A 26,616-nucleotide genomic window follows, 5' to 3' on the forward strand; every position below is an offset into this window, starting at 1 on the left:
ACATGTGGTCGCGTTCAATCTACCCAGAATCCTGTCCACGTCATCTGGGGTCACAGGATCAAACTCATCCCAGATAACAGTCTCAAGACCTGCCTCCGTCACCCTCACTGGATCTATCCAGTCAGAGTCCAGACCTGCCCGAATCGAGTGATTTTGTCATGCAGATACTGAACAAAATCCTCAGCTCTTCCCTCCAAGGGGTCCTCCCGCGCTTCCTGGTGGAGCAGGGAGTGGGTCACCCTAAACAGGGCGGCCGGGCAATTATCTGATGATGCAATAAGAGCAGCAAAATGAGTGCATTTTGCTGCTTTTATCGCCACTAGGTAACTCCTAACATGAGATCTTACCAGTGTTCAGTCGGATTCAGAAAGACTAGCCCTCCAACAGCTCTCTAGGCATCTTTTCCGTAATCTATGACCTTCCTGTTTATATGTACACCATGAGCTTATGCACAGGAGACAAATTCCTTGTGTGTCCAATCACGTTTGGCCAATAAAGATTTTTTATTCTATTCTATTTAAAATCCTAGAAATTTTCAGCCCTAGAACCTGTATAGTGATTTGGGTGTTGGGAGAGGACTGGAGACTTGAGTCCAGCTTCATTCTATATGTAAAAGAGTAACAGAGTAACAAGAGTTGGACGGGACTTTGGAGGTATTCTAGTCCAACCCCCAGCTCAAGCAGGAGACCCTATTCCATTCTGGACAACTGGCTGTTCTATCTTTTCTTAAAAATCTCCAGTGATGGAGCACCCACAACTTCTGAAAGCAAGCTATTTGACGTCATTGTTCTCATTGTCAGGAAATTTCTCCTTAGTTCTAGGTTGCTTCTCTCTTAGATTAAGTTTCCATCATTGCTTCTTGTCCTGCCTTCAATTTCTTTGGAGAATAGGTCTAACCCTTCCTCTCTGTGACAGCCCCTCACGCAGTGGTGGGTTGCCCCCAGTTCGGATCGATTCTATAGAACCGGTAGTAAAACTGGTAGGAGGCTCCGCCCACTGACCTGGACCTCATCATAAGTGACCTGCACATGCGCAGAAGAGTGTGTGCGCAGGCACGATGCAAACGGGTAGTAAAGGTAAGTAGAACCCACCCCTGCCCTCAAGTACTGAAAAACTGCTATCATGTTACCTCTAGTCCTTCTCTTCATTAGACTAGACTAGACATTCCCAGTTCCCAAAACCATTCATTGTATGCTTTAGCTTCCAGATTTCTAATCATCTTTATTGCTCTTCTGTGCACTTTTTGTAGAGTCTCAACATCTTTTTTGTATCGTAGTGACCAAAACTGGATGCAGTATTCTGAGTGTGATTTTACCAAAGCAATGTAAAGCAGTACTAGCGCTTTGCATGTTCTTAATACTATCCCTCTTTTAATGCAGCCTAGGATTACATTGGCTTTTTTAGCAGGTGCAACACATTTTGAATCGGCATTATTTCTCAGCATTATTTTGGGCCAATCGCTATCTACTCCTAGATAGTGGGAAGGCTTTTGCTGTGGGAGGGAAATACTATATATCAGTAGTGAGCAATTATATCAAATCATACATACCAGGGGTGGGCAACTATGGCAACTTTATGACCTGTGGACTTTAATTCCTGCTGGCTCAGGAATTATGGAAGTTGAAGTCCACAGGTGGCAAAGTTGCCTTAGTTGCCCACCCCTGGTATGTATGATTTGTCAATTCTAAAGCAATCTGGGGTGGGAAGCCCATGTGAACATGGGGGTGGGGGGCGGAGAAAGTCAGCCTGCTTTAATGACTAGCAGAGAGATGCTGTGCTTTCATGAGTCAGAAGCACTTATTCCTTTTTTTGCAGGGATTGCTTTGCAGAGCTCTGCTCTAAACACTCTGGATTCTGGAAGAAAAGTACAATATAAAGCTGACAAATAATAAAATCTGCATATAACATCAATGCATATTTTAATACGTTTTAGCACTTCCTTAAACATACACACATATTATTTTTACTTCAGTTTCAAAGGTTTAAAGGTAGAATACTGCACATGAACCTTTTGACCCTATTAATTTCTGGAGACTTAAAGGCAGTCTAACTGTATGGAAACAAGGGATCGCAGTACATGTATTAATCAATCACAGCAGTGGGCTGGAACACTGTGTACAATCTATTTTCTATTCCTATTCCCCAATATGTTCAGAACATTTGCGACACAAAGCTGTGTCTTCTTTTCTTAGTAGCACTTCTAGATTCTTTTCCTTTCCCAGAAAGCATTTATATTTTTTATTAATACAGAATTCACCAATAAGAAACCTTTGTGATATATTCTTACTAAAAGTGTAACAGGAAAACACGACTCTTTCATTATTTATACCAGCACATAAGAATTGTGGAGCAACAAAACACTTTCATTATATGTGATTATTCAGCAACTAATTATTCAGCTGAGCAACTAATGAAACTATCTGCAATTAATATTGATAATGCAGCAAATGACGATGCTACAAATTTTGAAAGACATTTGTAGGTTTTACATAAATGCCTTACAATCTCTCCTCTCTATGTCGGGGAAAGCACAGGTAGTTGTTATTTAAAATTAGCATCTTTACCTTCTCAATGGCATTGCTTAAAACCATAGTATGTACATAATAAATGAGGCAAGATGTGCCTTACTGTGAAAGAAAGGACAGCTGAAACACATGCAGCCTTCCTTCTTTTCTCTTTTAAGTACACTCAACACACACTATTATTGATGTGATTATCCCTTTTAAAAATGCTTGGCTGTAACAGAAAATGTGGAGGTGGCAGTGAAAGAAAAAGGAACAAAAAAGGGTAAAAAGAGTGGCTAGATAGAAAATACTATTTATTTTTTTTAAAAAAACTTTATTAAAACAGAATAAAGGAAAGGAAGAAACAATAAAAATGAGCATGTGTCTATGTATATATACATATGCACAGAGAATCTTACATAAGCTTCAATAACTGTTGAGTTGAAAATAAAATAGAGGTAGCATTTGTTAAGTGACCATTCAAAGTTGGTCAACCAACTAAAGTTTTGATGGCAGTGAACAACGGCAATATACAACTGGTTTTTGCAGTTGTGGCTGCCGCAGCATTCCCATACCCAGACAATCGCAATTCAGGTGCTCGGCAATTGGCTCACATAATAGTGTCACAGCAACCCACGGTCATACGATTGCATTTTGTGATCTTCATTGCTGGTTTTTGACAAGGAAAATCAATGGGGAAGCCAGCAGGAGATTGCAGATGGTGATCATGTGACCACCAGATGCTGCAAGCATGTGGATTCATCTGATAGTGGCAGTTGGGACTGCTGGAATTGTGGTAAGTCAGTATGGTCATTTGACATCATGCTTTATGCTCCACAACGGAAGTTCTGATCCCAATTACTATTGGTAAGTAAGGACTATCTGTACTTACAGACATCGGGAGATCAACAATTTGAGCCTTGCTGGCAGCAAAATTAATGCAAAGTTGACAATCGGGAATGTCAATTGCAGTTGAGAACTCAGAAAATCTCCAGCCAAGCCATTATGGCCCCAGCCATTTGAAGGCTAGTGTAAAGTCTCCTCCAAGTGGCACAGACATTGGCATTTAGAAGTGACCAAGTACTGACACCAGCCCTGACCAAGTACCTGTAACTAGGCCAGAGTACCAGTAACCAGCCTGGGTTCTAACATTGAAATGGGGCACAGCAGAGTGCCACTACAGAAGCAACTACAGAGCAAGTAGTGAAGAGCAGTCGGTGGCAGATTGTTCAGGGAGGGAACAGAGTCCAAAAGAGGGAATCTCAACCTTGCATTTTATGTTATTTTATGTAATAATAGTTGTAACTATTTTAATTTTTTATAATATCTTTATTAAATTGTAAGCTGCCCAAGGTTGTGTGATTACAAGATATGTGGCAAATAAAAATAAATAAATAACTTTTATTCAATAAATACATAAATTTTATTTAATAAATAAGTAAACTAAATATACACAGCAATAAGTCATCAGCAGGCTAGGGGAGTGATTGTGGACAATCACAATCCTACAGGAAATTAAAATTAACTAACATAACTAATGTGTTATTTCTTTATGCGTAAGTTACTTTGGTAGAATTTTCATTTTATAAGCAGCCTCAAAATATTTTTAAAAGAAATAAGACTTCTAGATGTTATCACTGGTCCCCACCAATGCTCAAATTGAACAAGCCACCTTTTGGGAAATACATTTTCAATTATTTTTGTAATTAATTGCTTTATTGTATTTTAAGATGCAAGTAACACATTATGGAATTCAGACATTAGATGCTGCAGGATTTATACAATATAAAATAAAAACTGCAGGCATTATAATTTAGGTAATGATTTACATTTAAAGATAACTCTTTAAATGTAAAGAAAGATAAGAAGAAAATATAAAGATAAGAAAGATAAGAAAAAAAAGGTTTTATGTCAATGTTAACTATAATTCTGAGATGCTGCATGACATAAGGTTGCATAAACTGCACAATTAAAACTAAGTGCAGTATTGATAGGCTTTAGAAATGCATTCATTTATTTAATTATTTTGTAATACTGTATAATGAGGATTTCTTATATTATCTTTTGGTTGAAATCTTTAGCTTGATAATACTGAGATCACTGATCTTGATTATGGTTGTGAATGTTGATTGTGAATATTAATAAAAAAAAGAAAAGAAAAGAAAAAAGAAAAGTATTTGTAAGTATTTATATTTCATTACTGCATGATATATTTTATATATATGGAAAGCATTTCTGTTTAAATTTTATCAACTTCTATTGCGGATATCTTTCTTATAATATTGGGCAAAGTTTATTCTTGCAGTCATGGCCATATATCTCAGTAAGCTGTGATATTTCTTGTTGATATTCTATAATTATACCTAATTAAATAACTGATATTACTTTTATAACTAGTGATGGGCTTCAAATAATTTAACAACCGGTTTGCCTAGTGACTGGTTGGGTGGGCATGGCTTGGGGAATGTCATGTGACTGAGTGGGAGTGGCCAACTCAACATCACTCATGGCAAGGGAGCTTGAGGAGTAGATTGTGCACTCTGAACTCTGTTTGCGGCTGCAGCTCCAAGCCCAGAGCCTGGCTGCAGCTGACCATCGGCCAATTTTCTTCCAGCGCTCATGCAAGGAACCCTGGAGAATATTGCATCCTTTTCACTCCAAGCATCCCTAGGAAACACATGGCTGGGGCAGAGCAGTTCTCCTTAACAAGCTCCAAACCATTGCTGCTGCTCCAAGCCTGGGTTCCCCGCACAAGTATTGAAAGAAAGGGAGTCCGATTAGGAGGGTGAGCTTTTCCAAGGCCGGTTGTAGAGGGAAAGAATGAGTGCGCCTTTCCCTCCGAAGAAAAAAGCCCGAGCCTGCCAAGTGCTCCTGGCCAGTCTCCCGGAGACCGGACGCAAAGGGATAATCATGGCATCGCGCCCGACTCCGCATTGCCTGGAAAGCCCAGCAGGCAAGGCTTCTGGGTCCAACAAAGGGGCCGGGGGCGGGACTTCTTCCCCTCTCTTTTTTTGGGAGATTTTCAAACGAAGGGCTGGGAACTTCAAGCGAGGTGCAAGCTGCAGCCTTGCCCACCCCGGCCGACAACTCTGGGCTGGGCAGCAGTTCAGCTTTCCCGGCTGGCTGTGACCATGACCTTACCTTCCTCCACAGCTGGTGGCAGAGGGGAAGGTGAGTCAAAGCTGAGCTGTCACCACTCGGCTCCCCCTCAGCCCACATCTCACACTCCACCCAAATTCTCGGCAGCTGCTGGGCCTCCTGCCTGCAGTAAGCAAGCCGATTTGGCGGGGCAGTGGCAGTGGGGAAGTGTGTCCCTTTAGAAAGGAAGGAACTGGTACATTCCCCAACCTGAGATGAAGGGCGAGTGGGCGGCATCTGCCCATAGGCCCTTGGGAAGGCCAGAGGCAGGACCTGATGCCTTACCTTTGCGGGCAGCAGCAATGAGCAGAGTGAGCGAGGTGCCGAGATCAGTTGGGCCATATTGCCAGCATTGTAGGGCATGGTGAAGGCAGGCAAGGGGGTGAGGCACGGAGATCAGCTGGGTTGTATGGTCTGGGCAAGCGAGTGAAAGAAGGAGCCAGAGTATAGCTGGGTGCGGGCGTGACTCTAGCCACCGGCCAAGGTGGGTAAGGCGAGATAGGGCGGGATGTAGCGGGGCAGGCAGGGCCAGCCAGAGGTGGGATTTGCTGATTCGCCAAACTGCATAGAATCGTAACAACCGGTTTGTCTGAACCGGTCCAAACCGGCAACAGCCCACCTGTAGTTATAACTATGGTAGTTTTCCATGCTATATATGACTAGCTGAATACCCGTGCTCTGCTATGAAACTATGTGATCAGGTTTGATAAATCGACACTTACAGGTTGAAAATTAATGAGTAGTTACAATCGGCCTCTCCTCTCCCCTTCTCTCCCTCAGGCTTTCTAGCCCCTTCTCTCCCTCAGGCTTGCCCCACAGAAACCTCTCCTATGCTATTCCCTTCTCTCCAGTTATTTTCAAGGTGGGAGGAGGAGTAGAATGTCTAACTAATTAGCATCAGAATGTGTAATATAAGAAATACTAATGATCTGATGGTCATTTCGAAAAATCCTTTCTTAGCGAGCACCTAGAAGCCAAGAGGAACATATATGCCAAATTTCAAGTTTGTAGGCTTTATGGTACTGGAGATTTCGTGATTCTGGATGAATGTTTTTCGCATTTATATATATAGATATATAATAGTGATTGACTATTTTATGGCAGTATTGAATTGGACCTAGCCATTCATAGATTAGACCTATTAAAATAAACAGAATTTAAATTAACCATTGAAATCAGTGACTAAATCTGAATCGGATTTATATTTGATTTCCAGATTCCACCACCCCCACTTCTCTGTGTTAAAAATTATTACTATATCTTTCATTTTGCAATCTTTCATCTGTCTTATTATTTTGCAGAAAAAGCCAACCAATCTTAAATAATTGTTAACATTTTCCACTTGCAAAAAAAGGCAGGTGAGTCTAATATTTTAGCATCCATAACTTCTTTAAGGATAAGGCTGTCAAATGTTGTTTTTTAAACTTACTTGTCCAGCTGTCAGGTTAATTTCATTGTAAGTGTCATTACTGTCAATGTTCTGAATTACATTGCACAAGATGTTTGAAGAGGAGGAATTTAAAAACTATACTACCAGGTTGTATTTTAACATTTTTCTCAGATGAATTTTCCTTGGTTATTCATCACATGGACAAAGCCATTTATTTATTTATTTATTTATTTATTCAATTTATATGCCGCCCCTCTCCGAAGACCCAGGGCGGCTCACAATACACTCAAAAAATCACTATAATCACTAAAAATATTTAAAAATTAAAAACATTAAAGACATTAAAACCCATTCACACCATTCATGGCCGGATCTCATCAGATCGCAAAGTGAGATCAATGACCCAAGGCCTGCTGGAAAAGCCAGGTCTTCACCGCTTTTCAGAAGGCCAATAGGGTGAGGATGGTCCAGACCTCAGGAGGTAACTGGTTCCAGAGAGCTGGGGCAGCCACAGAGAAGACCCTCCCCTGCAGGACCACCAACTGGCATTGTTTAGCTGACGGGACCCGGAGGAGACCAATTCTGTGGGATCTTAACGGTCGCTGGGAGCTATGCGGTAGAAGGCGGTCTCAAATATTTAGACAAATATCATGTGAATGTAACTCTAGGACTACCAGAACATTCATTCCTAAACTGCTTTGGCTGATGACCCTTCCAAGTGAGGGATTTCAAATGGTCTTGAACACATTCACCCAAAAGTCTCTAGGCAAAGGCAACTTTTAGTTCATTAAATAAGCAGAAAACATGGCCCTGCTCCAAACTTATGATCAGTGCACCTTTGTGTTTTTAGCTCACAAAGGACACTTATTTTGTAGTTACGTTTGATCTGTTATTCAATATTTGTTTACTGAAACTCTAGCATTACCACTTAATCAAGCCAACCTCACACTGACATTTGTACAATGGATACTAAGCAGGCCTGGATGCTTGATACTTATAACTATACAATAGATGTGTAATTGGAAAGCAGAAGTGTACTATTAAAAGCAAATCATATAAGACATTTCAAGTCTTATGTGCTCATAATCATTGCAGAAAATGCTAAAAAACATTAAGCATCACTATGTGAAATTGGCCTCAGATTTTTTTTTTTATGGAAAAAGAAGATATTTTAGTTGGTTAGCTTTGCTACAAAGCTGAATTAACACCAAAACTAGCAGCAAGTCTGAGCTATTTGCAAAACACTGATAGGTTTCTTTTCTGCAACATAAACTAGCCAGCAGTCACAAAATCTAAAATCCAACCCAGGACTAGGGACAATAGTTGGTATGCCAAATGTCATATAATATCATCACAAGAAAATATAATCAATTTTTAGAATTATTTAGCCAGGCACACATTTTAGTGTCATTTGCAAATCATTTTGAGGAAGTTCAGAAACCAGCAGAAGTAGGCATATAACAAAACGGATCTGAAACACAGATAATTAAACAACTACTAGGGAAAACTGGCAAATAGTAAGAAAATTTCACAAATTTACTTAAGCAAATTTAATGAGCTAAATATAAATCAGGAGAAAACAGAACTGATGGTGGGCTATAAAAATAAAACCATGGTATCATGAAAACAAGTGCAACATCTCAACAGTATGAATACCAGTGGCCTTTTGCTGAATGATATATATGGGATCATAGCATAGAAATAAGGAGCACGGTTGAACATGCAAAAGCAATCTTGCAAAAAAAAAAAAGTGAAATTGTAAGATTGGTACGTGGTTGGAGGAAAGTATGCCTTTATGTGTTGTCAGTTCTTTAGTGATGTTCACAAAATGTGGACTGGTAGGAGATTACATGTAAATCTATGTAAAGGAAGGTTTATATATTACGTATAGAAGAAGGCAAGTATAGGAAAGATAAACAGCCATTGTTTAAGCTCTAGATAAAAGAGACATCTGTTTAACTATAATAAGGATGTTTGCTGTAATCTTAAGGTAACAAGATAAAGGATATAGAAGGAAGGAAGGATTATATAAGAGGAAGATGTGTGTGCTGATTGAGTAGAAACTATTGTAATAAATTAACACTCCATTGATAATGATTGGGTAAATTTTTAAACTAAAAATCCCTATTTAAAATTAAGACAAAGGGCAGTTTTTCAAGGCTGCCCATGGAAAGCTGAAACTTTGGATTGAATAAAAATATTTCCCTTGACTCTTCATTGACTGTCTGGGGATTTTCATTATATTCCCTACTTGGCAAACAGAAAAAAATAAAGGGTTTAGCCTTTCTGACACCATTCTGATGCCACTACTATTTCTCACAATTGTGTGATCGGATTTTAATATTTTATTATATTTCAACATAGGCTGGCAAATAATTTTGATTTTGTGGATCCCTCAGAAAGGTTATCTTGATGATTATCCTACATTTCACTGATTTAAGAGATAGTATGAAATACAGTACTATATAGTATTTTGCTGTTTAGACTGCTTCCATCCATCAGAAGTCCTGAGAGGTATGTGATTCTTTCTCTCGATGTCCTGAAAATGTACTCTTGACCTCCGCAATTTCCAAAGCAAATCTGAGGACATTTAAGAGGCTTCAAGGGGATGGAGAGAGGAAAACATTCCATCATCTTAATAGAAGTCAATTTATCAATAAAGGAGAATATTTGTACTCAGGATTGAAATGAGGGATCCTTAGTGCTCTCTGAGCTTGGTTGATTTCTTGCAGACGTTTCATTACCAAACTAGGTAACATCATCAATATTAGAAGGGAATGAAGTTTGCTTATTTTTATATACTAGTGGCATGCAATATCAGTATTGGTGGGAATGGACTTGGTGGTTCCTTGATTAGGCTGTTTTCTACTGTTAGCTTGTTTGTTTGCATTGGTAGTTCCTTGACTGGAATATTGTTTATTTCTTGATTGTTGGTTTAGTATTAGTCTTGGTGTTAATTTTTGGTCATATGGGTGTTGGATGCTCATAGGGAAGTGTTTTGGTCTTTTGTTACCTTTTTAGCCTTTTGACTGTCTCTTTTGAGTAGCATATAGATGTTGTTTATCTCCATGTCCCTCTTGATGGCCAATTTGTCTGAGTGCCAGGCTTCCATGAATTGTCTGGCATTTTTGGACTTTACTTGATCAATTATGGATTTCTTTTGTATATAACCCAACACTGTAGCAAATGTTATGTATGAAAGCAAAATTGCAATGGGTTCTTTTCAAGAGCAAAAACCAGCTCCTCACCTGAAGATCCAATTAAACTGATTTATTGCTAAAAAGTCTATGCACAGAAATCTTCTCAACTAACAGTTAGCACTTGCTTAGAGTTAGATAAGGGTCAACCAAAGTTAAGGGGGATTGGGCATAATCTACTTGTGTGGCTACATAGGGATTCATTCAAGGCTCTTTTAACTCCACCCTCAGATTTTGTCACTCCTTCTACAGTTCTATTTATAACCCTATGCTGCAATCTGTACACCAAATGGAAATAGATGATACTTATAAGTATTTATCAGTTGCATAACTTTTTATTATGCTGTTTCTTCATAAAGATTACATGGATTATTTAGCATTCAAATCATTCTGTAATTTATAATGCTCCTGACATTCTTAAGGTGTGGCTTTGTACAGATAATGATAATTTCCTGAACTGTAGTTTCTGCTATTTTTGTACCAGGAACAAAACTAGATCAAATCTATGTAGGATAATCAGATACTAGTTTTTTATCAAATAATTTAATTTGATAAAAGCATCATTCAAGAAACATTTTCAATCAGGAATATTTTAGTTCTTCATGTTAATGTTCTGAAAGCCACGTTTTTAGTTGGAAAGTTTAATCAAAAGACAAAATTTCTGTTCCGCACGGCTGTATTCTTTGTCTGAATTTTCTAGCCATGTTCAAGCCTCTCTCAAGGATACCAATATTACAAATGTATCTGTCCCTAAACACCATAGCACCCTCCCATGGCATATAACCAGCCGCTCATAGCTATCCTTCTCAGTAGGAGGCTCACACAAATTTACCTATGCCGTGCACTATAAACTCTTTCCCACCTTCTCAAACTTCCAGCACCTTCTGTGTTGGACAGTTTATACTGGCTAAAGTTTGTAACTCAAAAGTTCATAAAATAATGTCTGTAAATTCTTCTGAGGATAGAAGAATACACTCTTTTCAGAAGCTCCTAAATTCCAATTGTTTATTTTATTTCCCTGCCATATGCAGACAATTAGAAATAAGGATCAAAAATTTATATAGCAAAGATATAAGCAGGCATCATCTTTGGCATTAGAAATGAAGCATCCTTTCTGCTTCACAGGATACAGCCAGAATCCCCACATCCCTTGTCCCTATTCAGTTGTTTGCCATGTTATAAAATAAGTCTTCTAGGATTATATGCCCTTAGAAGAACCTAACTAGATAAATGTTTTGCACATTTGAGCTCGCAATGGTTTTGAATCCAGGTATAAGCTAAATGGCAAATAGAAAAGAAAAATGGATTAATTAATCTTAACTAGGCTCACACTTTCTGCATCATATTTAAGAACCAACAATATGAAGAATGATTGTAAATTAATCTGAACAGATGCCTATTTAATAATTTATTCCAAACTGGAATAATTAATTCAATCACAATAATCAATACTTGAAAACTGAATGCCAGTAGAAGGAAGAAGTCCCCTCCATATATTTTGATGTTCAACACCTATCAGTCCCAGCTACCATAGTCAATAGTAGGTGGGAGTTGTACTACCCAAAATACAGAAACTGACTATCTCTGCCATATGACATTATGACAAGAACCATTTACTTATTCACATCATTTAAATCCTACCATTACAAATGATCCTTGACTTACAACAATTCATTTAGTAACTGTTCAAAGTCACAACTGCACTAAAAAAGTGACTTCTGACCATTTTTCACACTTATGACTGTTGCAGCATCTCCATGTTGATGTGCTCAAAATGCAGACGCTTGGCAACTGACTCATATTTTTGATAGTTGTAGTGTCCTTTTGCAACCTTCTGACAAGCAAAGTCAACGGGGAAGTCAGATTCACTTAACTATTGTGTTACTAACTTAACAACTGTAGTGATTCACTTAAAAATTGTGACAAGAAAGGTAGTAAATTTGGGGGGAAATTCACTTAACAATTGTCTCACTTAACAACAGATATTTTGGGCTCAGCTGAGGTTGTAAATTTTTTTAAAAAGTTTTTTTTTATTTTATAAACAAACAAACAAACAATACATAATCAATCATTCAATATATCTTCTGAATACATCTTTTAAGTCTTCTTTTTGCTCCTCCAATATTTATCATATCTTAATATTGTCATTCCCTTTATTATAACATTTACTCCATTTTTCTTACTTCTCTATTAATACCTTAATCTATCTTTTAATTATATTAAAAATTAGACAACCATTTTATCCCTACACAACCTTCAACCCCCACCCCTCCCCACCCCCACCCCCAGCTTTCCAGAGCAAAAACAGGGTATAGCATTAAACTAAACATAAGCTAAAATATACTAACTTGCTATAAGATTCAAAACTCCCTCACCCTCTTTAACTCCTCTTTTAAAAATTGTTCATCAGCCTCCCCTTTTAAAATTCTAATTTAAACATTTTAAAACTTTCTTTGAAGCATATCTCTTTAAGAAAAAGAAAAAAAATATTTTGCATCCATTCAATTTTAAATTAACCATTTTAGTACTTCATTAAGTTCTTTTTTTTCTCTCTCAAAAAAAATACTTCAATAAAATATTCTTCAGAATATAACCCCAAAGATACTATTAATCCATTGAGTTTAGTTATTTCTAACTCTTAAATTCATTCTTCAAAATATCAGTTTCAAAACTTTCAGAAAACTATCCATTAACTTTAAAGTTAACTATTTTAATACTACAGTCATTTTTTTAAAAAAGCTATCCATTTTTAGTTAAACATTTTTACTTAAACTTAAAAAAAAATGCTAATTTCAATAGACTTTTTAAATTTATTATTAAGATCCTCCCCAAAAGAAATTAATCTTCAATTCTTCCTTTCTTTCCATATTTCTTCCAATCCTTCTTCTTCAATAATACTTTCTCCTTCAGCATTGCTCCTCCCCCTGCTTTTGTTTTCGAAAATTTTTGAATGTAGATTTGAGACTGATGCATCTTTGAAGATCGCTCTCTCCTAAAAGTTATCTCTTTCATTTTGAAACCTCCATTTCGACTCTTCCTGCTTATATAATCAGTCACTTCCTCTCTTAAAAATTGATTCTGTCTATAAAACCAAGAATTGTCATGATAAAATTTATCGGTCTGCAGGAAAGAGTCTATTTGCTGCTTTTCAATTAACTGCATAGAAGCCTCTGCCAAAACCTCTGTTTTCAATGTGGTAACTTCCATCGTGTTCCTGACAGCCTCTTTTCCCTGCTCCAAAGACAAATTAGTTTGATTTTCTTCCTCTTTTCCAGCCAGCAAATCATTTTTGTTCTCCAGATTATAATTTTGAATAGTCCTTTCAATTGATTCCAGTATAGCAGAAGTATAGAAATTTAAAAGTTCTTGTAAAACCTGTACAGTAACAACTTGTGAATTTGCTGGCTCATATAGTAATGATCCTCCATCCTTGATGTCAACCATATTTCAATTCCCAGTTTAAGTTTGTTCAGCTATCAGGTCAATAAATCCAATAATTTTCCACACAATTTAGAAGTATAAAGTAGTTAAGGTCAATACCATAGTCTTTTTCATTTCACTAGCACTTTAAATCTTTTTCTTGCCGCGTAATCCGGTAGCTTTTACAATGTTGCAGCTTTAACGATCACTTTCACTTGTAAGTTTTGTTTTAAACGCCCTTAAGCGCCATCTTTTTTCCTTTTTCTTTTAAACGGAGTTAAAGTTTAATACTTGCATTTTCTGTTCTCCTGATTTGCCAGCATCCAGGTTCGAATTTTCTCATAGTCCTTAAAATTGCACTGCTGGTGTGGTCACGACCACTTGTTCTGCATAGAGCAGAATCGTCCCGGATCCGGAGCACTGAAGGGCTTTCAGGGAGCTCTCACCCTGCAAACCCCAGGCTTAAAAAAAAAAGCCTGGGGGTCTAGGGGAGCTCTACCCAGACCCTTCTGCTCTTCTCTCCCCCTTTTTCCCTGGGGGAGAGTTTCGAGCCGCTAGAACAGCTGATTTTTGCTGTTCTAGCGGCAAACGGAATCATGGGGCTGGAGCTCCTAAAGGAGCGTCCATTCGGGGAATACAGAGCCACCGGAAGTCAGTTGAGGTTGTAAATTGAGGACTACCAGTATTATAACTAGAAATAACTAGAACTAGTAGTACATTTGAAAGAGGCTGACACTTTCATCACTGTCATCATAGATAGGAAGAAATATAACTTCCTTCCAGCAAATATTAATTACCTTCCTTAAGCATGGGAGCCAAATGTCTCCTGATTATTTTAATCAGAAATGGCAAGGATGACAGTATCAATGGTAGCCCTTACCTCTGCAAATTTGACCATCATTTAAATTCTTAGCAAGAAAAGAACAGGTTGTTGCCATAGTAGCATCATCATACTTTTTCCCTGATGCTAAAGTCCAAGCTAACACAGATCTGAGCAACTTTATCATCAAAGGATGCAGCAAACCATTCACAGAGAGCCCGCAATTGCTCTGAGAACACACACCAAAAAAGCAGACAATGAGGCCTGTACTGTACTGAAACACAATGGAAAGAAAGAAGCAACCATCATAGTCTCCACCAGTTCTGAACAGAGCTCCAAGAGGATTTTAAAACATGCTTGATCTCATTCACCCAAGAGTTCTTCTGTGGTTCCACCCAACTCATTACCTGCAGTTCCTCAACTTGGCTCTGCAGTAAGAAGGAGAGAACAGTAATAATGTCTATATTGAACTGCCAGTAACCAGTCAATAGTTGCTCTCAAATAGTTTCTTCCCAACCCAACTCACATATTCCTTAGGGATAGGCCCAAACATCCATAAACATCCATTAATCCAGAGAAGGAGGGTTCACCTTTCTGCACATGCTCATACATTGATGCAAGCAAAATGTCCACCACAACCACCCCATCAGAATGGAAAGAATAAAGTGAGCTCAGCCTTCAGGACTAAGGGCTTCCCAATGATATCAGCAGCCAGATTTTTCTAACAACTTAGCTTGACGAGCAAATGGAATAAAATTCATGGGGTCCTTGGTACTCTCTGAGCTTGGTTGTTTTCTTGAAGACATTTCATTACCAAACTAGCTAACATCATCAGTGTTACAAGGTGCTTCTAGAAATATCTTCAAGAAAACAACCAATCACAGAGAGAATCAAGGCCCTCCCCGTTTAATCCTGAGCTACAAATATTCTCTTCTATTGGAGTAAAAAATCCCTGACTGTAAAGACATTTTGACCATGAGCAGCCAAGGATTCCAAAGCTTTATTCAAGTCTACTTAGAAGAAGGCCTGAATAAATAACTAGGCAGACAAGTGGCAAGTCAAGTCTCCTTCTAAATCAACTTTCTTTATCTTCTGAGATTGTTGCAAATTGCTCTCTGCTACTTCTGAAAGATAGCAAGACCAAGAAATCTAGGCAATGGAAAAGACTTGAAAAGGAATATGAGCAAATCTAGAAGGGTTACAGTGGTTTATCAATTTTCTACAGCAGTGATGTACCATTAAGTCTCCATGGCTGCATGCAGCTCCCCCAAACACCAGGAATCTTTCACTATTTTAAATATGAAACTGAAAAATGAAATAAATCTATACAGTTTTGTCCTGTCTATTACTGTTTATCTTCCTTGTCCCACATACTTTTAGGAAGCCCCACCATAAAAAGTCAATGAAAAGGCTCCTGTTGACAGATAGGCTGTATCCAACAAAACTGGGCATAAAATTGTTGTGCTTTTGCTGTGAAAAAGCAAGGTAAGGATCTCACAGACAATATACACTAATACACCTGACTCAATAGTATCAAAAGTTGAAATAACTTTGATTCAAAGACCAAACTACAGATCATTGACAGAGATTATCAGTTGAAGAACTTTGTCTTTATTTACATGATACTTACTCTGGATTAATTGAACCCTGGTTTATTTACCCAGTATTTCAAAAACCATAAACTAATCAGAGTAGCTGAGTTTGCAGAATAACCAATTTGGCTAGCTTACATTTTATTTTAGTTTGTGATCTCCAAAATTCAGCGCTTTTTTTTAAATATAATCCTTTTAGCAGGATATGAACTTTCCAAATAATTTGGCAGATTTGGCTAATTCTAGTGCAGTGTTTTCCATGTGTACTATTTTTGGAACTAATTGTTTAAGGTCATTGTTAGAGAAAAATGTTAAGAGGAAATCAATACTATATAAAGATTTAGAAAATACTTAAAAACAATCAAATAAAATATTGCCTTTTGTTGCTGGCCGAGTATATTCACTGATTATATGATTTAGAATTAGAAAGTTACAAATGTTTCCAGAGTAAAAGTTCTCGGGTATTCTTTTCCATTATTGTGTTAATTTTTTAAACAACTTCAGCAATTTTAGGACTGATGCATTGGTTTGTGATACGTTTAATTCTTTTTCATTTGATTGGGACATATTTATTACAGATTTGTATTTGGTTGCCCATACAGAAAATGCTAAATTGAATCTTTACCAGGATATCCAGGTTGCCAATATCTGTCAACCTCCATATTAAAACCAGTTTTAAAAAAGAACTGCTTATTCATCCAAATTTTTCAAGACTCTATTTCTAACATCAGTTTGGAATTTTTCTCCTCATTCATAATTGTTGGCATGTACCAGAAAAAAATAATATGTACCCTGATGGAATTCACATTAAATTCTAAGAAATAAAAACATTTTTATTCTTCATGTTATTTACATTATCTGTGTTTCACCCTTTTCTTGTTTTGAGATAAAATATATATTCCTCCAATTTATCTCACTTATCTTTCGTGACATTATTTTAGTTTATCATCAAAGCAGATTAATAGATTAAAAGATAATTATCATCACAGTTAAATTCAACTATTGGTTTAGTAGTTCATAATTCAATTTAATTGTTCCTGGTCAAAATAATTTACACTGTACATTTCAATGTAGCAGTTCTCAAAATGAGCAGCCTTTAAGGGTTTTAGTGTTATAAATTATTTCTTTATTTTTGTGCCCTTGAATCAGTGTTGACTCCTGGAGATTGCTTAGACAAGTCTCTGCAGTATTTTTGGCAAGATTTCAGAAATGGTTTGCCTGTCTCCTAAGGCTGGGAGAGAGTGACTGACCCGAAGTCACCTATCTGGTTTTATGCCTAAAGCGATCTCTGAGGTTTTATGCCTCACGGTCTCCCAGTTTCTAGCATGATGCCTTAACGACTATGCCTAACCAGCTCTCCAAGTATTGTAATACTACAATTTTACTTATTCAGTTCATCCTTGCAAATATTCAGCATGTTTGAAAATATGGAAAAATGGAAATAGCTATACTTTTTACATGCTAGTAACCCTGGGTCAAAGGAGGAATAAGCTAAATAAATATTTCACTTTTTTCTCTCCTCAAGGACCAAAAAAAGAAAAAATGGCCTTTATGGTAAAGAAGATACAACATGTAAGTTAAGATGGGGTGAATGACAACTTATTATTTTATTTTTATTTATTTTTATTTTGTTTGTTTGTCAAACATATACAAGGTAGCAAGTATAAGTATGAACATAAGCATGAAAAAAAGGAAGTAAATACAGATAAATGTAAGACAGGGACAGTAGGCACGCTGGTGCACTTATGCATGCCCCCTTTACGGACCTCTCAGGAATGGGGTGAGGTCTACAGTAGACAGTTTAAGGTTGAAGCTGTGAGGGTCTGAGGATGTAACAACAGAGTCGGGTAGAGCATTCCAGGCGTTGACCACTCTGTTGCTGAAGTCGTATTTTCTGCAATCGAGTTTGGAGCGGTTTACCTTGAGTTTGTATCGATTGTTTGCCCATGTATTATTGAGGTTGAAGTTGAAGAAGTCATTGACAGGTAAGATGTTGTAGCAGACAATTTTGTGTACTATGCTTAGATCAGACCACAGGTGGCGCAGTTCCAGATTGTCCAAGTCCAAAATTTCAAGCCTGGTGGCATAAGGGATTCTGTTGTGAGTAGAGGAGTGGAGTACACTTCTCGTGAAATATCTCTGGACCCGCTCAATCGTATTAATGTCCGATATACAGTGTGGATTCCAGACAGACGAGCTGTATTCGAGAATTGGCCTGGCAAAAGTTTTGTATGCCCAAGTTAACAATTCAATGTTACCTGAGAAAAAGCTTCGCAAAATAAGGTTAACAACACTTAAGGCCTTTTTGGCAATGTGTTACAGTGAGCTCTGGGGCTTAGATCATTTGAGATAAGTACTCCTAGACAGGGGTGAAAAAACTTTTCAAAGCATTTTTTCTAATGCTTTGAAAAGCCTCTGCCGATCAGGCAACTCAGCTGGGATCGTCAGAGACTTTTCAAAGCATTTTTTTTACTACCTCTTCAGCCAAGAGGTTGCAGAAAAAAATGCTTTGAAAAGCCTCTGACGATCCCAGCTGAGCTGCGCGATCATCAGAGGCTTTTTTTTTTTTTACTTTTAAAAGCATTTTTTCGTCGGAAGAGGTTGTAGAAAAAATGCTTTTAAAAGTTAAAAAAAAAGCTTTTGATGATCGTGCGGCTCAGCTGGGCATGGTGGTGGGGGAGCACAGGGATTTTTGCTATCAGTTCTCTGAATCACCCGCTGCCATCACTACCGGATCGGGTGATCTGGTCCGGACCGGGAGCATTTCACCCCTGCTCCTAGGTCGTTTCTGCCTAACTTGTATTTGGTGTTCTGATTTTTTTTGCCAGTGTGTAGGACAGAGCATTTGTTAGTTGAAATTTGGAGTTGCCAATTACGTGACCATTCTGACACATAGTCTAGGTCACTTTGTAAGGCAGCAGCATTGTTGGTGGTGTTAAATAATTTTACATCATCGGCGAAAAGGATGCAGCTGCTTTTAATGTGATCACATAGGTTGTTGATATAAAGCAGAAAGAGTGTAGGTCCTAAGACACTGCCTTGGGGGACACTGCTATTAACTGGTGCTGGATTTGATAGGGCCCACCCTATTTTTACCATTTGTTACCTTTTTGACAGGAATGTGGCTATCCACTTGTGCAGGGATCCGGAGATGCTGGAAGAACTAAGTTTCAGCAGTAGTTTATCATGCACCACTGAATCAAAGGCTTTGCAGAAGTCTATGAAAATTGTGTCTATTGCTTCACCTTGATCAAGATGTGTGGTCCAAATGTTTCTGCAGTGTAGGAGTTGCAGATTACAGGACAGATTCTTTTTGAAACCAAACTGCTTGTTAGAAAGCAGGTTGTTTGTTTCTAAGTGGAGGGTGATGGGGTTTATAACAGTGGTGAAATGTAAAATTTGTTACTACTGGTTCTGTGGGCGTGGCTTGGTGGGGGGGTAATGTGACTGGGTGGGCATGGCCAACTTTTTTTTTTTACTTTTAAAACCATTTTTTCTACAGTCTCTTTGGCTGAAGAGGTTGTAAAAAAAATGCTTTTAAAAATAATAAAAAAAGCCTCTCATGACTGTACAGCTCAGCTGGGCATGGGGGGGAGCAGGGATTTTTGCTACCAGTTCTCCGAACCATCCGCCGCCATCGCTACCAGATCGGGTGATCTGGTCCAAACTGGGAGCATTTCACCCCTAGTTTATAATCGATTCCATGACTTTACAGGTGACGCAACACAGAAAGATTGCTCTTTAATTTTCTACTAGACTAGGGTCTCTCTTTTTAAAAATAGGTATGACCGTGGCTAATGACCATAAGTCAGGCAAGGAGCTGGTTCTGAAATATACCTCATAGATTGTGCTTAGAGGTTCAGCTAAGGCAGTGGCAAGCTTTTTCAAGTAGGCACATAATCCATCAGGGCCAATAGATAGAGATGGCTTTAGGTTACGTAGTGCTGTTTCAACGTTAACTGCTGTAAAGTTAATATGTAGTAAGTCATTACAATTTGTTATGGTGCAACTGGGAAATTTTTCCCCTCATTCTTGTTTCATCTGCCAAAATCATCAGAGTAACAGTCTGAAGAATAACTTGATAATAGCAAAGATTTCTCTCCATTAGCTTTTTGTTTTAATAAATTCTAATATTGTGTGAAACAGGAAGGGGAGGGAATTCATTTTCATCAGTATTATTCCTAGACATGGTGGCTGGGCTATTCAGCAAACAGCCTGGTTCACAAAATATGGCTTGTTTTGGGGTTGTAAGGAGAGATGAACCCATCCATCCCTATTCTACATCCTGTCTGAATCAAGTCATCATTATTTATTCAATAAACCATCGTTATAAATAACCATGGTTTATAATTGGTCCATCAGCTCTCATCTATGGTCCTGATCAATCTTGTCCTTCTAGATTCTAGATATCTAGAATCTTGCCCTTCTAGATACATTGAGGTAGTTACATCAACATATCTGGGTTTTGGTTTGGTTTTGGTTTGGCAAAGGTACAATGATCAAGCCAGAATGCTTTAAACTCCCCCATTTAGTTTTAATGCTCTAAGACATGGGTCCTCAAACTACAGCCCGCAGGCCGCATGCGGTCCGCTGAACCAATTAATCCGGCCCGCGGAGCACCACGACTTTGCCCCACCCACATCACCCAACCCACCCTTCAGCAGAGTGCAGGACTTGCCTTCGGGAGAGCTAGAGGCTGGAACCAAAAGGTAAGCTCAACAATTTTAGCCTGCAGAATGCTTGTGGAGGTGGCAGGGGGGGGGGGTTAGAAGAGGCAAAATAACAGGCAAAAATGGCCCGTTTTTGGCCAAAAAGCAAGCCATTTTTGCCTGGTTTTAGGCTGTAGAATGCTTGTGGAGGTGGGGGGAGTGAAAGGAGGCAAAAAACAGGCAAAAATGGCCCATTTTTGGCCAAAAAGCAAGCCATTTTTGCCTGGTTTTAGGCTGTAGAATGCTTGTGGAGGTGGGGGTGTATGTGAAAAGGCAAAAAAACAGGCAAAAACGCCCATTTTTTCACCTTTACCGCCTCCACAAGATAGAGAGAGAGAGAGAGAGAGAGACAGAAAGAGAGAGAGAAAGAGAAAGAAAGAGAGGGAAGAGAAATAGAGAGAGAGAAAGAAAAAGAAATAATGAATGAAAGAGGGGAGAGAGAGAAGGAGAGAGAAAGGGAGAGAGAGGGAGAGGGAGAGAGAGGGAGTTAGAGAAAGAAAGAGACAGACAGAGAAAGAGAGACAGAAGGAGAGAGAAGTAGAGAGAGAAAGAGAGAGAGAAAAAAAAGAAAAAGAGAGGGAGAGAGAAGGAAAGAGAGGGAGACAAAGAGATAAGAGAGAGATAGAGAGAGATTTCTCAAGCTCCTGGGGGCTGAGAAGAATTGTAGCAAAACTGAGTTTCCTGAAACTAGACTCCTAAACAACTGAAAAAAATGAAAAAAGAAAAGGCAACCAAAAGAGGAACATGCAAATAAAAGCAAATAAAACACCCCCAGGAGCAAAACAAAGTAAAGTTTAACTTGTGTGCATTGTTCAATGGACTGTTATATTGGCCACGCTCACCCAGTCACATGACCACCTAGCCACGCCCTCCCAGCCGATCCGGCCCCCCAACAGTTTGAGGGACCGTGAATTGGCCCCGTTTAAAAAGTTTGAGGACCCCTGCTCTAAGATTTCAATAGAAGAGAATATTTGTAGCTCAGGGTTGAATTGTGAGGTACTTGGTTTTGTTGTTTGCTTGTAGACATTTCATTGCATTGTGGCACAGTGATATTATCTACAGGTAGTCCTCGAGTTACGACCATAATTGAATCCAAAATTCATGTTGCCAAATGAAACATTTGTGAAGTGAGTTTGCCCCACTTTACGACTTTTCTTGCCACAGTTAAGTGAATCATTGCATTCATTAAGTTAATAACACGGTTGTTAAGTGAATCTGGAGTCCCCATTGACTTTGCTTGTCAGAAGGTTGCAAAAGCTGATCACACGACCTCGGGACACTGCAACCGTCATAAACATGAATTTGCCAAGCGTCTGAATTTTGATCACGTGACCATGGAGATGCTGCAAGGTCCTGAATGTGAAGAAACAGTCACAAGTCACTTTTTTCAGTGCCGCTGTAACTTTGAACGGTCACTAAATGAACTGTTGTAAGTCGAGGACTACCTGTAGTTGGGCAATGACGCCTCTGCAAGAAAACAATCAAGTTCATTAGAGCAACGAGGACCCCCAGGACCCTAAGATTTCCTGTTGGGTCTCTCATCCAAGCAATAGGCTCGGCCATTTGCTGGTGGGCCACAGCCTTTCCCAACTGGGATAGAAGCAAGGGATGACTCTCTCTTAATGGGGTGTGTAGGGAGTTGGAAAACGTCCATTTCCTCTAAGGCTCCTTTTCTTCATACACAAATTTACCTCAGGGTGAGGTTGGGCTGGGAAAAGCCCTTCTGCCCCTACGCCTCGAACTGCTTCCTCTTCCTTGCCCTTCCAGCCGTCGAAAGCGGCTTGGGCGACGCCCCCCTCCCACTCTCTGCAAACAGGATGGCGCAAATGGAGCGCAGGGCAGCTGGGCAAGGGCTGGGCGGGCGCTTCTGTCCGAAGGCGGCAGAGCGCGGCGGAGGCGAGAGACGGGGAGAAAGAGAGGAGAGCGAGAGAGCGAACGCGCGCGCACCAGAGCCGCTTCTCCGCCTCTGCGTCGAGCAGCCCCAGACAGCAGCGGCAGAAGCGGAGGAGACCCGCAGAGCTGCGAACGCGCCCGGCCGCCGCGAGCACGGCGGAAACCTCGGCGTCCCCCCCACGCGCGTCCCCCAGACACGCACCCAGGCAGAGCCGCGCTGGAACGCGAGGGCAGCCCGGAGAGCTTGAGCCGGAGCCTTGCTGCCGTTGACGCTTCGGCGGTCCCTCCGCTTCTCCACCTGCCTTCCCACGCCGCCCTCCCAGATCCCTCCGGGCCGCCCGTGTCCCTCCAGCTTCCCGACCCAGCCTCTCTTGGGCGGCAGCGACTGAACGGAGACGCCATGGGGAAGGAACCGCCGGGCAAGAAGGAGGGATGCGATTGCAAGCGGTTCCTGAAGAACAACTGGCTGCTTCTCAGCACCATCCTAGCCGTGGTTCTGGGTGAGTCGCGGGGGAAACCTTTCGGGGAGGGAAAGGCGGGCGGCGGTGGCGCTCGTCTCCTCTCGCCCCCTGCCCGCGTTTCGTGGGAGAAGACAATGGAGACCCGCAAGAAAGGTGGTTCAGTGTGCAAATCGCGCAAAAACTGGAAAGGTTCCTTGAAAGACTACCCGGGCTTGCCGTTTCCTTCTGGCACTCCTCCCGAAGAAGGGCTATGCTCTTGGGAGCAGAGGAAGATAAATTAGCCGGCTGGGAGGAGGGTTAGACCGGCTGAGGAATAAGGTGCCCCGGGTGACATCACAATCGTATGCACTACGTTATAAGGAAAGTTCATCAGTCCTGTTGCCATTGTGGACAAAACTCTAAATCCTTCATTAAATATCCAAAATTGCTGGTAAGGTGAAATACTGCCGGGATCGAAGAGCTGGTTCAGTACCGCCCTCTGTAAAAGTTGTTAAAATTAAGAAATCGCAGCACTTAAATGGCAAAATCTTTCTATTCTGCCCAGATGATTCTAAAGCTGTATCTATTTAGAACTGGGTCCCATGGAATTCCACAGCTTCATGTCTACCTTGGTGTCAGGTGTGATTCAGTTTATAAAGTTACATCTTTTCACAGGACTGGTCCCATTGCTGTTAATTAATTGAGTATATTTATCCAAATGAACATTCCTTTCCTTTCCATTAAAATGTTTCTGCTTTTCTCCAGTCTTCTATCATGTAGGTCATGATAATGACAAAATTATGAAGGTTCCAGTTCCCTTCAGTGAATGTTTTATTACAAATGCCTTGTCTAACCTAAAGTGAAACTGGATGAAATCTGTTTCTAAGTAGATGTAGGGGTTGTCAGCAGTGAGAGATTAACTGTGTTTATTTAGAAACAGGTTGTTCTGTGTTTAGTGGCACTTATACCCAAGTAGGACTTTAAAAATCCAAGCGGCAACATGGGTGGAGTTGGCTGTCTCAGATAGCCAGGTTGGATCCTATTTGAAAGGAGGGCAATAAGCATTTGGAAAAAACATCACAGAAGTAGACAGTAATGAACCACTTCCATGTTATTGTCAAGCAAACAAATGACCTTTTCCAACCACTGGGAATTTGACTTGAGATATCTACTTTTTCCAAACCAAAGAAATGTTGAAAAGAAAATAGGTAAAGCGGCATGGTCTCTCTAACCATCAGTAAGATAATTGTCTCAAGGTGTAATAGAATGAGACAGTATTTGGTGTGCTGCAATGTTTTTCAATCTTGGCAACTTTCGGATGTATAGATTTCAAATCTTCAATATTCCCCTGTCAGCATGCCAAGTTTGTCAAGTTTGGTATGGAAGATGAAGTCAACAAAAGCAAGCAAGTTTGAAACTGGGCCTCTTTAGTCTGGGTTTGAAGGGGGAAAAAATTCCCCAATGTATCCTTATGGGAGATGCAGTAAAGCAGCAAGGTGGAATATTTTTCACCCCGTTCATTCTAAGGCTCCCTCCTCCCCTGCGGTCATGTGACCCAGAACACAGAATTTGCAGTCTGCGTTGTGTGCAAATTCAGAACCATCCACTAATGCAACACAACAGGAGGAATACAGAAACTCAGAGGCAGCACACGTACTCCATTGTGATTAGACCCTCACAAATGCAGAGAGATTCAATATACAGTATTGAATTAGTTTAACAACACAGAGCGTTGTATTGGTTTATTACATGGCTGCTGGTGGTACAGGAGTTGAAAAGCTTTCAGGAAAACATGGTTGCTATGCTTTTCCCACCTTGTTTAAGGATGTAGGTGACCGCAACTTTCATCTACTTTCCATTCCAGAAAACAATGTTATCACTTTCTATGTTATTCAAGCCAGAAACTGGTTTTCCAGTGTGACTGAATACTAGAGATAGATGCTTGTTTTTGAATATACCCTATAACTCATTTCAGTTTAAATTTCCCCAAAAATATAAAACACCCTTCACTATTGTTCCCTGCCAAGATTGATTAAATAATTATTTTATATCCCATATAACTGAACTCATTTCTTGGCATTAGTATACCCATTAAACATGTAAATTAAATATTGATCTATAGTTAAATGCTGGAACATCTTAATGGTTAGAAACAAATAAATTCTAGAGAAAATATGCTTCCATTTCCATTTTTTCCTCTCAGTGTTACTTTTTTGTTCAGTTATTATTTCTCTCAATAGTCCCAGTGTGTGTGTGTGTGTATGTGTGTGTGTATCTCAAAGCAAACTATATCCCTTTCAATTTTAAGTAACTGAATAAAATAATAATAAAAAAGCTTTTGCTTACTGTTCATAAATTCCATTAAACCTGTTCAGATTTAAAGGCAGGACACTGCTTTGGGATTGGGACATTAATTACATACATACCCATCATATTACTTCATTTCAAGATACGCAGCATTATGAAAAGTGCAGAAAAAGCAAGAAATAATTAGATGAAATAATGATGTCATATGAAGTGGCGAAAGAAATAGAAACATACCAAATCTGCCTTATGCTGACACCATTCATTATACTGATCCATACCTTTCGACCAGGGGTGACATCCAGCAGGTTCTGACAGGTTCTGGAGAACCGGTAGTGGGAATTTTGACTAGTTCGGAGAACCAGCAAATACCATCTCTGGCTGGTCCCAGAGTGGGGTGGGAATGGAGATTTTGCAATATACTTCCTCCAGGAGTGGGAAGGGAATGGGGATTTTGCAGTATCTTTCCCCTGGAGTGGGGTGGGAATGGAGATTTTGCATTCCTTCCCCTGCCACGCCCACCAAGCCACACCCACAGAACCGGTAGTAAAAAAATTTGAATTTCACCACTGCTTTCGACCCTTACAAACCAATTTTGTTTCATGTTACTACTTTATACATTGCCTTTTGTTCTTTAAATGTCTTCCTTCTCTCTTTCAGAGTATCTCATTATCCCCATCCAACGATAGCTTTTTGGTCTTCTTTGTTTTACATGTTGGCCTTCATTCATTCCCATTGTAGAACCAAACCCCCCGAATGTATATTTTTCATACTGGTCACTAATGTTTATATTCAATCCCCATTCATTTATTATTCATTCTGCTTCTTTTACTACACACACTTCTTACCTAACCCTTCTCATTGTATTCAATTTATTTTCACATTTTTCCTGAGATACTCAATTCTTAGTATTATATAGGAAAGTGGGTAGAAGGACAATTTTATTCACACCACTTTTTACTTCTATTATGAAACAGTGATTCCTCACAACAAACTGGTATTTGCATAGCTTAAAATTTCTCTCTTTTTCCAATTGTACTAAATGTTTTACACAAATTTAAAAAATTGCTCTAGTTTTTCACCAGGTACAATTAATTTCATTTACCCTGTCTAATTCAGCTATTTTTATCTTTAATATTAATTTCAAATCCATATTGCTCACTACATATTATTTGTTTAACATTCCCTGTAAATTATTACTCAGCCAAT

At 39.3% G+C, this 26,616-nt stretch overlaps 1 protein-coding gene across 1 annotated transcript in view; it reads left to right on the forward strand.

The window, feature by feature from the left end:
• Positions 1–22,282: 22,282 nt before the first annotated feature.
• SLC1A1 (solute carrier family 1 member 1) overlaps positions 22,283–26,616 on the forward strand; it is a 45,470-nt gene continuing 41,136 nt past the window's right edge. Inside the window, exon 1 of the mRNA XM_034410334.3 lies at positions 22,283–23,163. Coding sequence (XP_034266225.1) covers positions 23,064–23,163 — 100 coding nt within the window. The 5' untranslated portion in view covers positions 22,283–23,063. The remainder of the gene's footprint in view (positions 23,164–26,616) is intronic.

This window comes from Pantherophis guttatus, chromosome 2, assembly GCF_059756535.1.
Source record: "Pantherophis guttatus breed Tessera chromosome 2, ASM5975653v1, whole genome shotgun sequence".
NCBI classification, from domain to species: Eukaryota; Metazoa; Chordata; class Lepidosauria; order Squamata; family Colubridae; genus Pantherophis; species Pantherophis guttatus.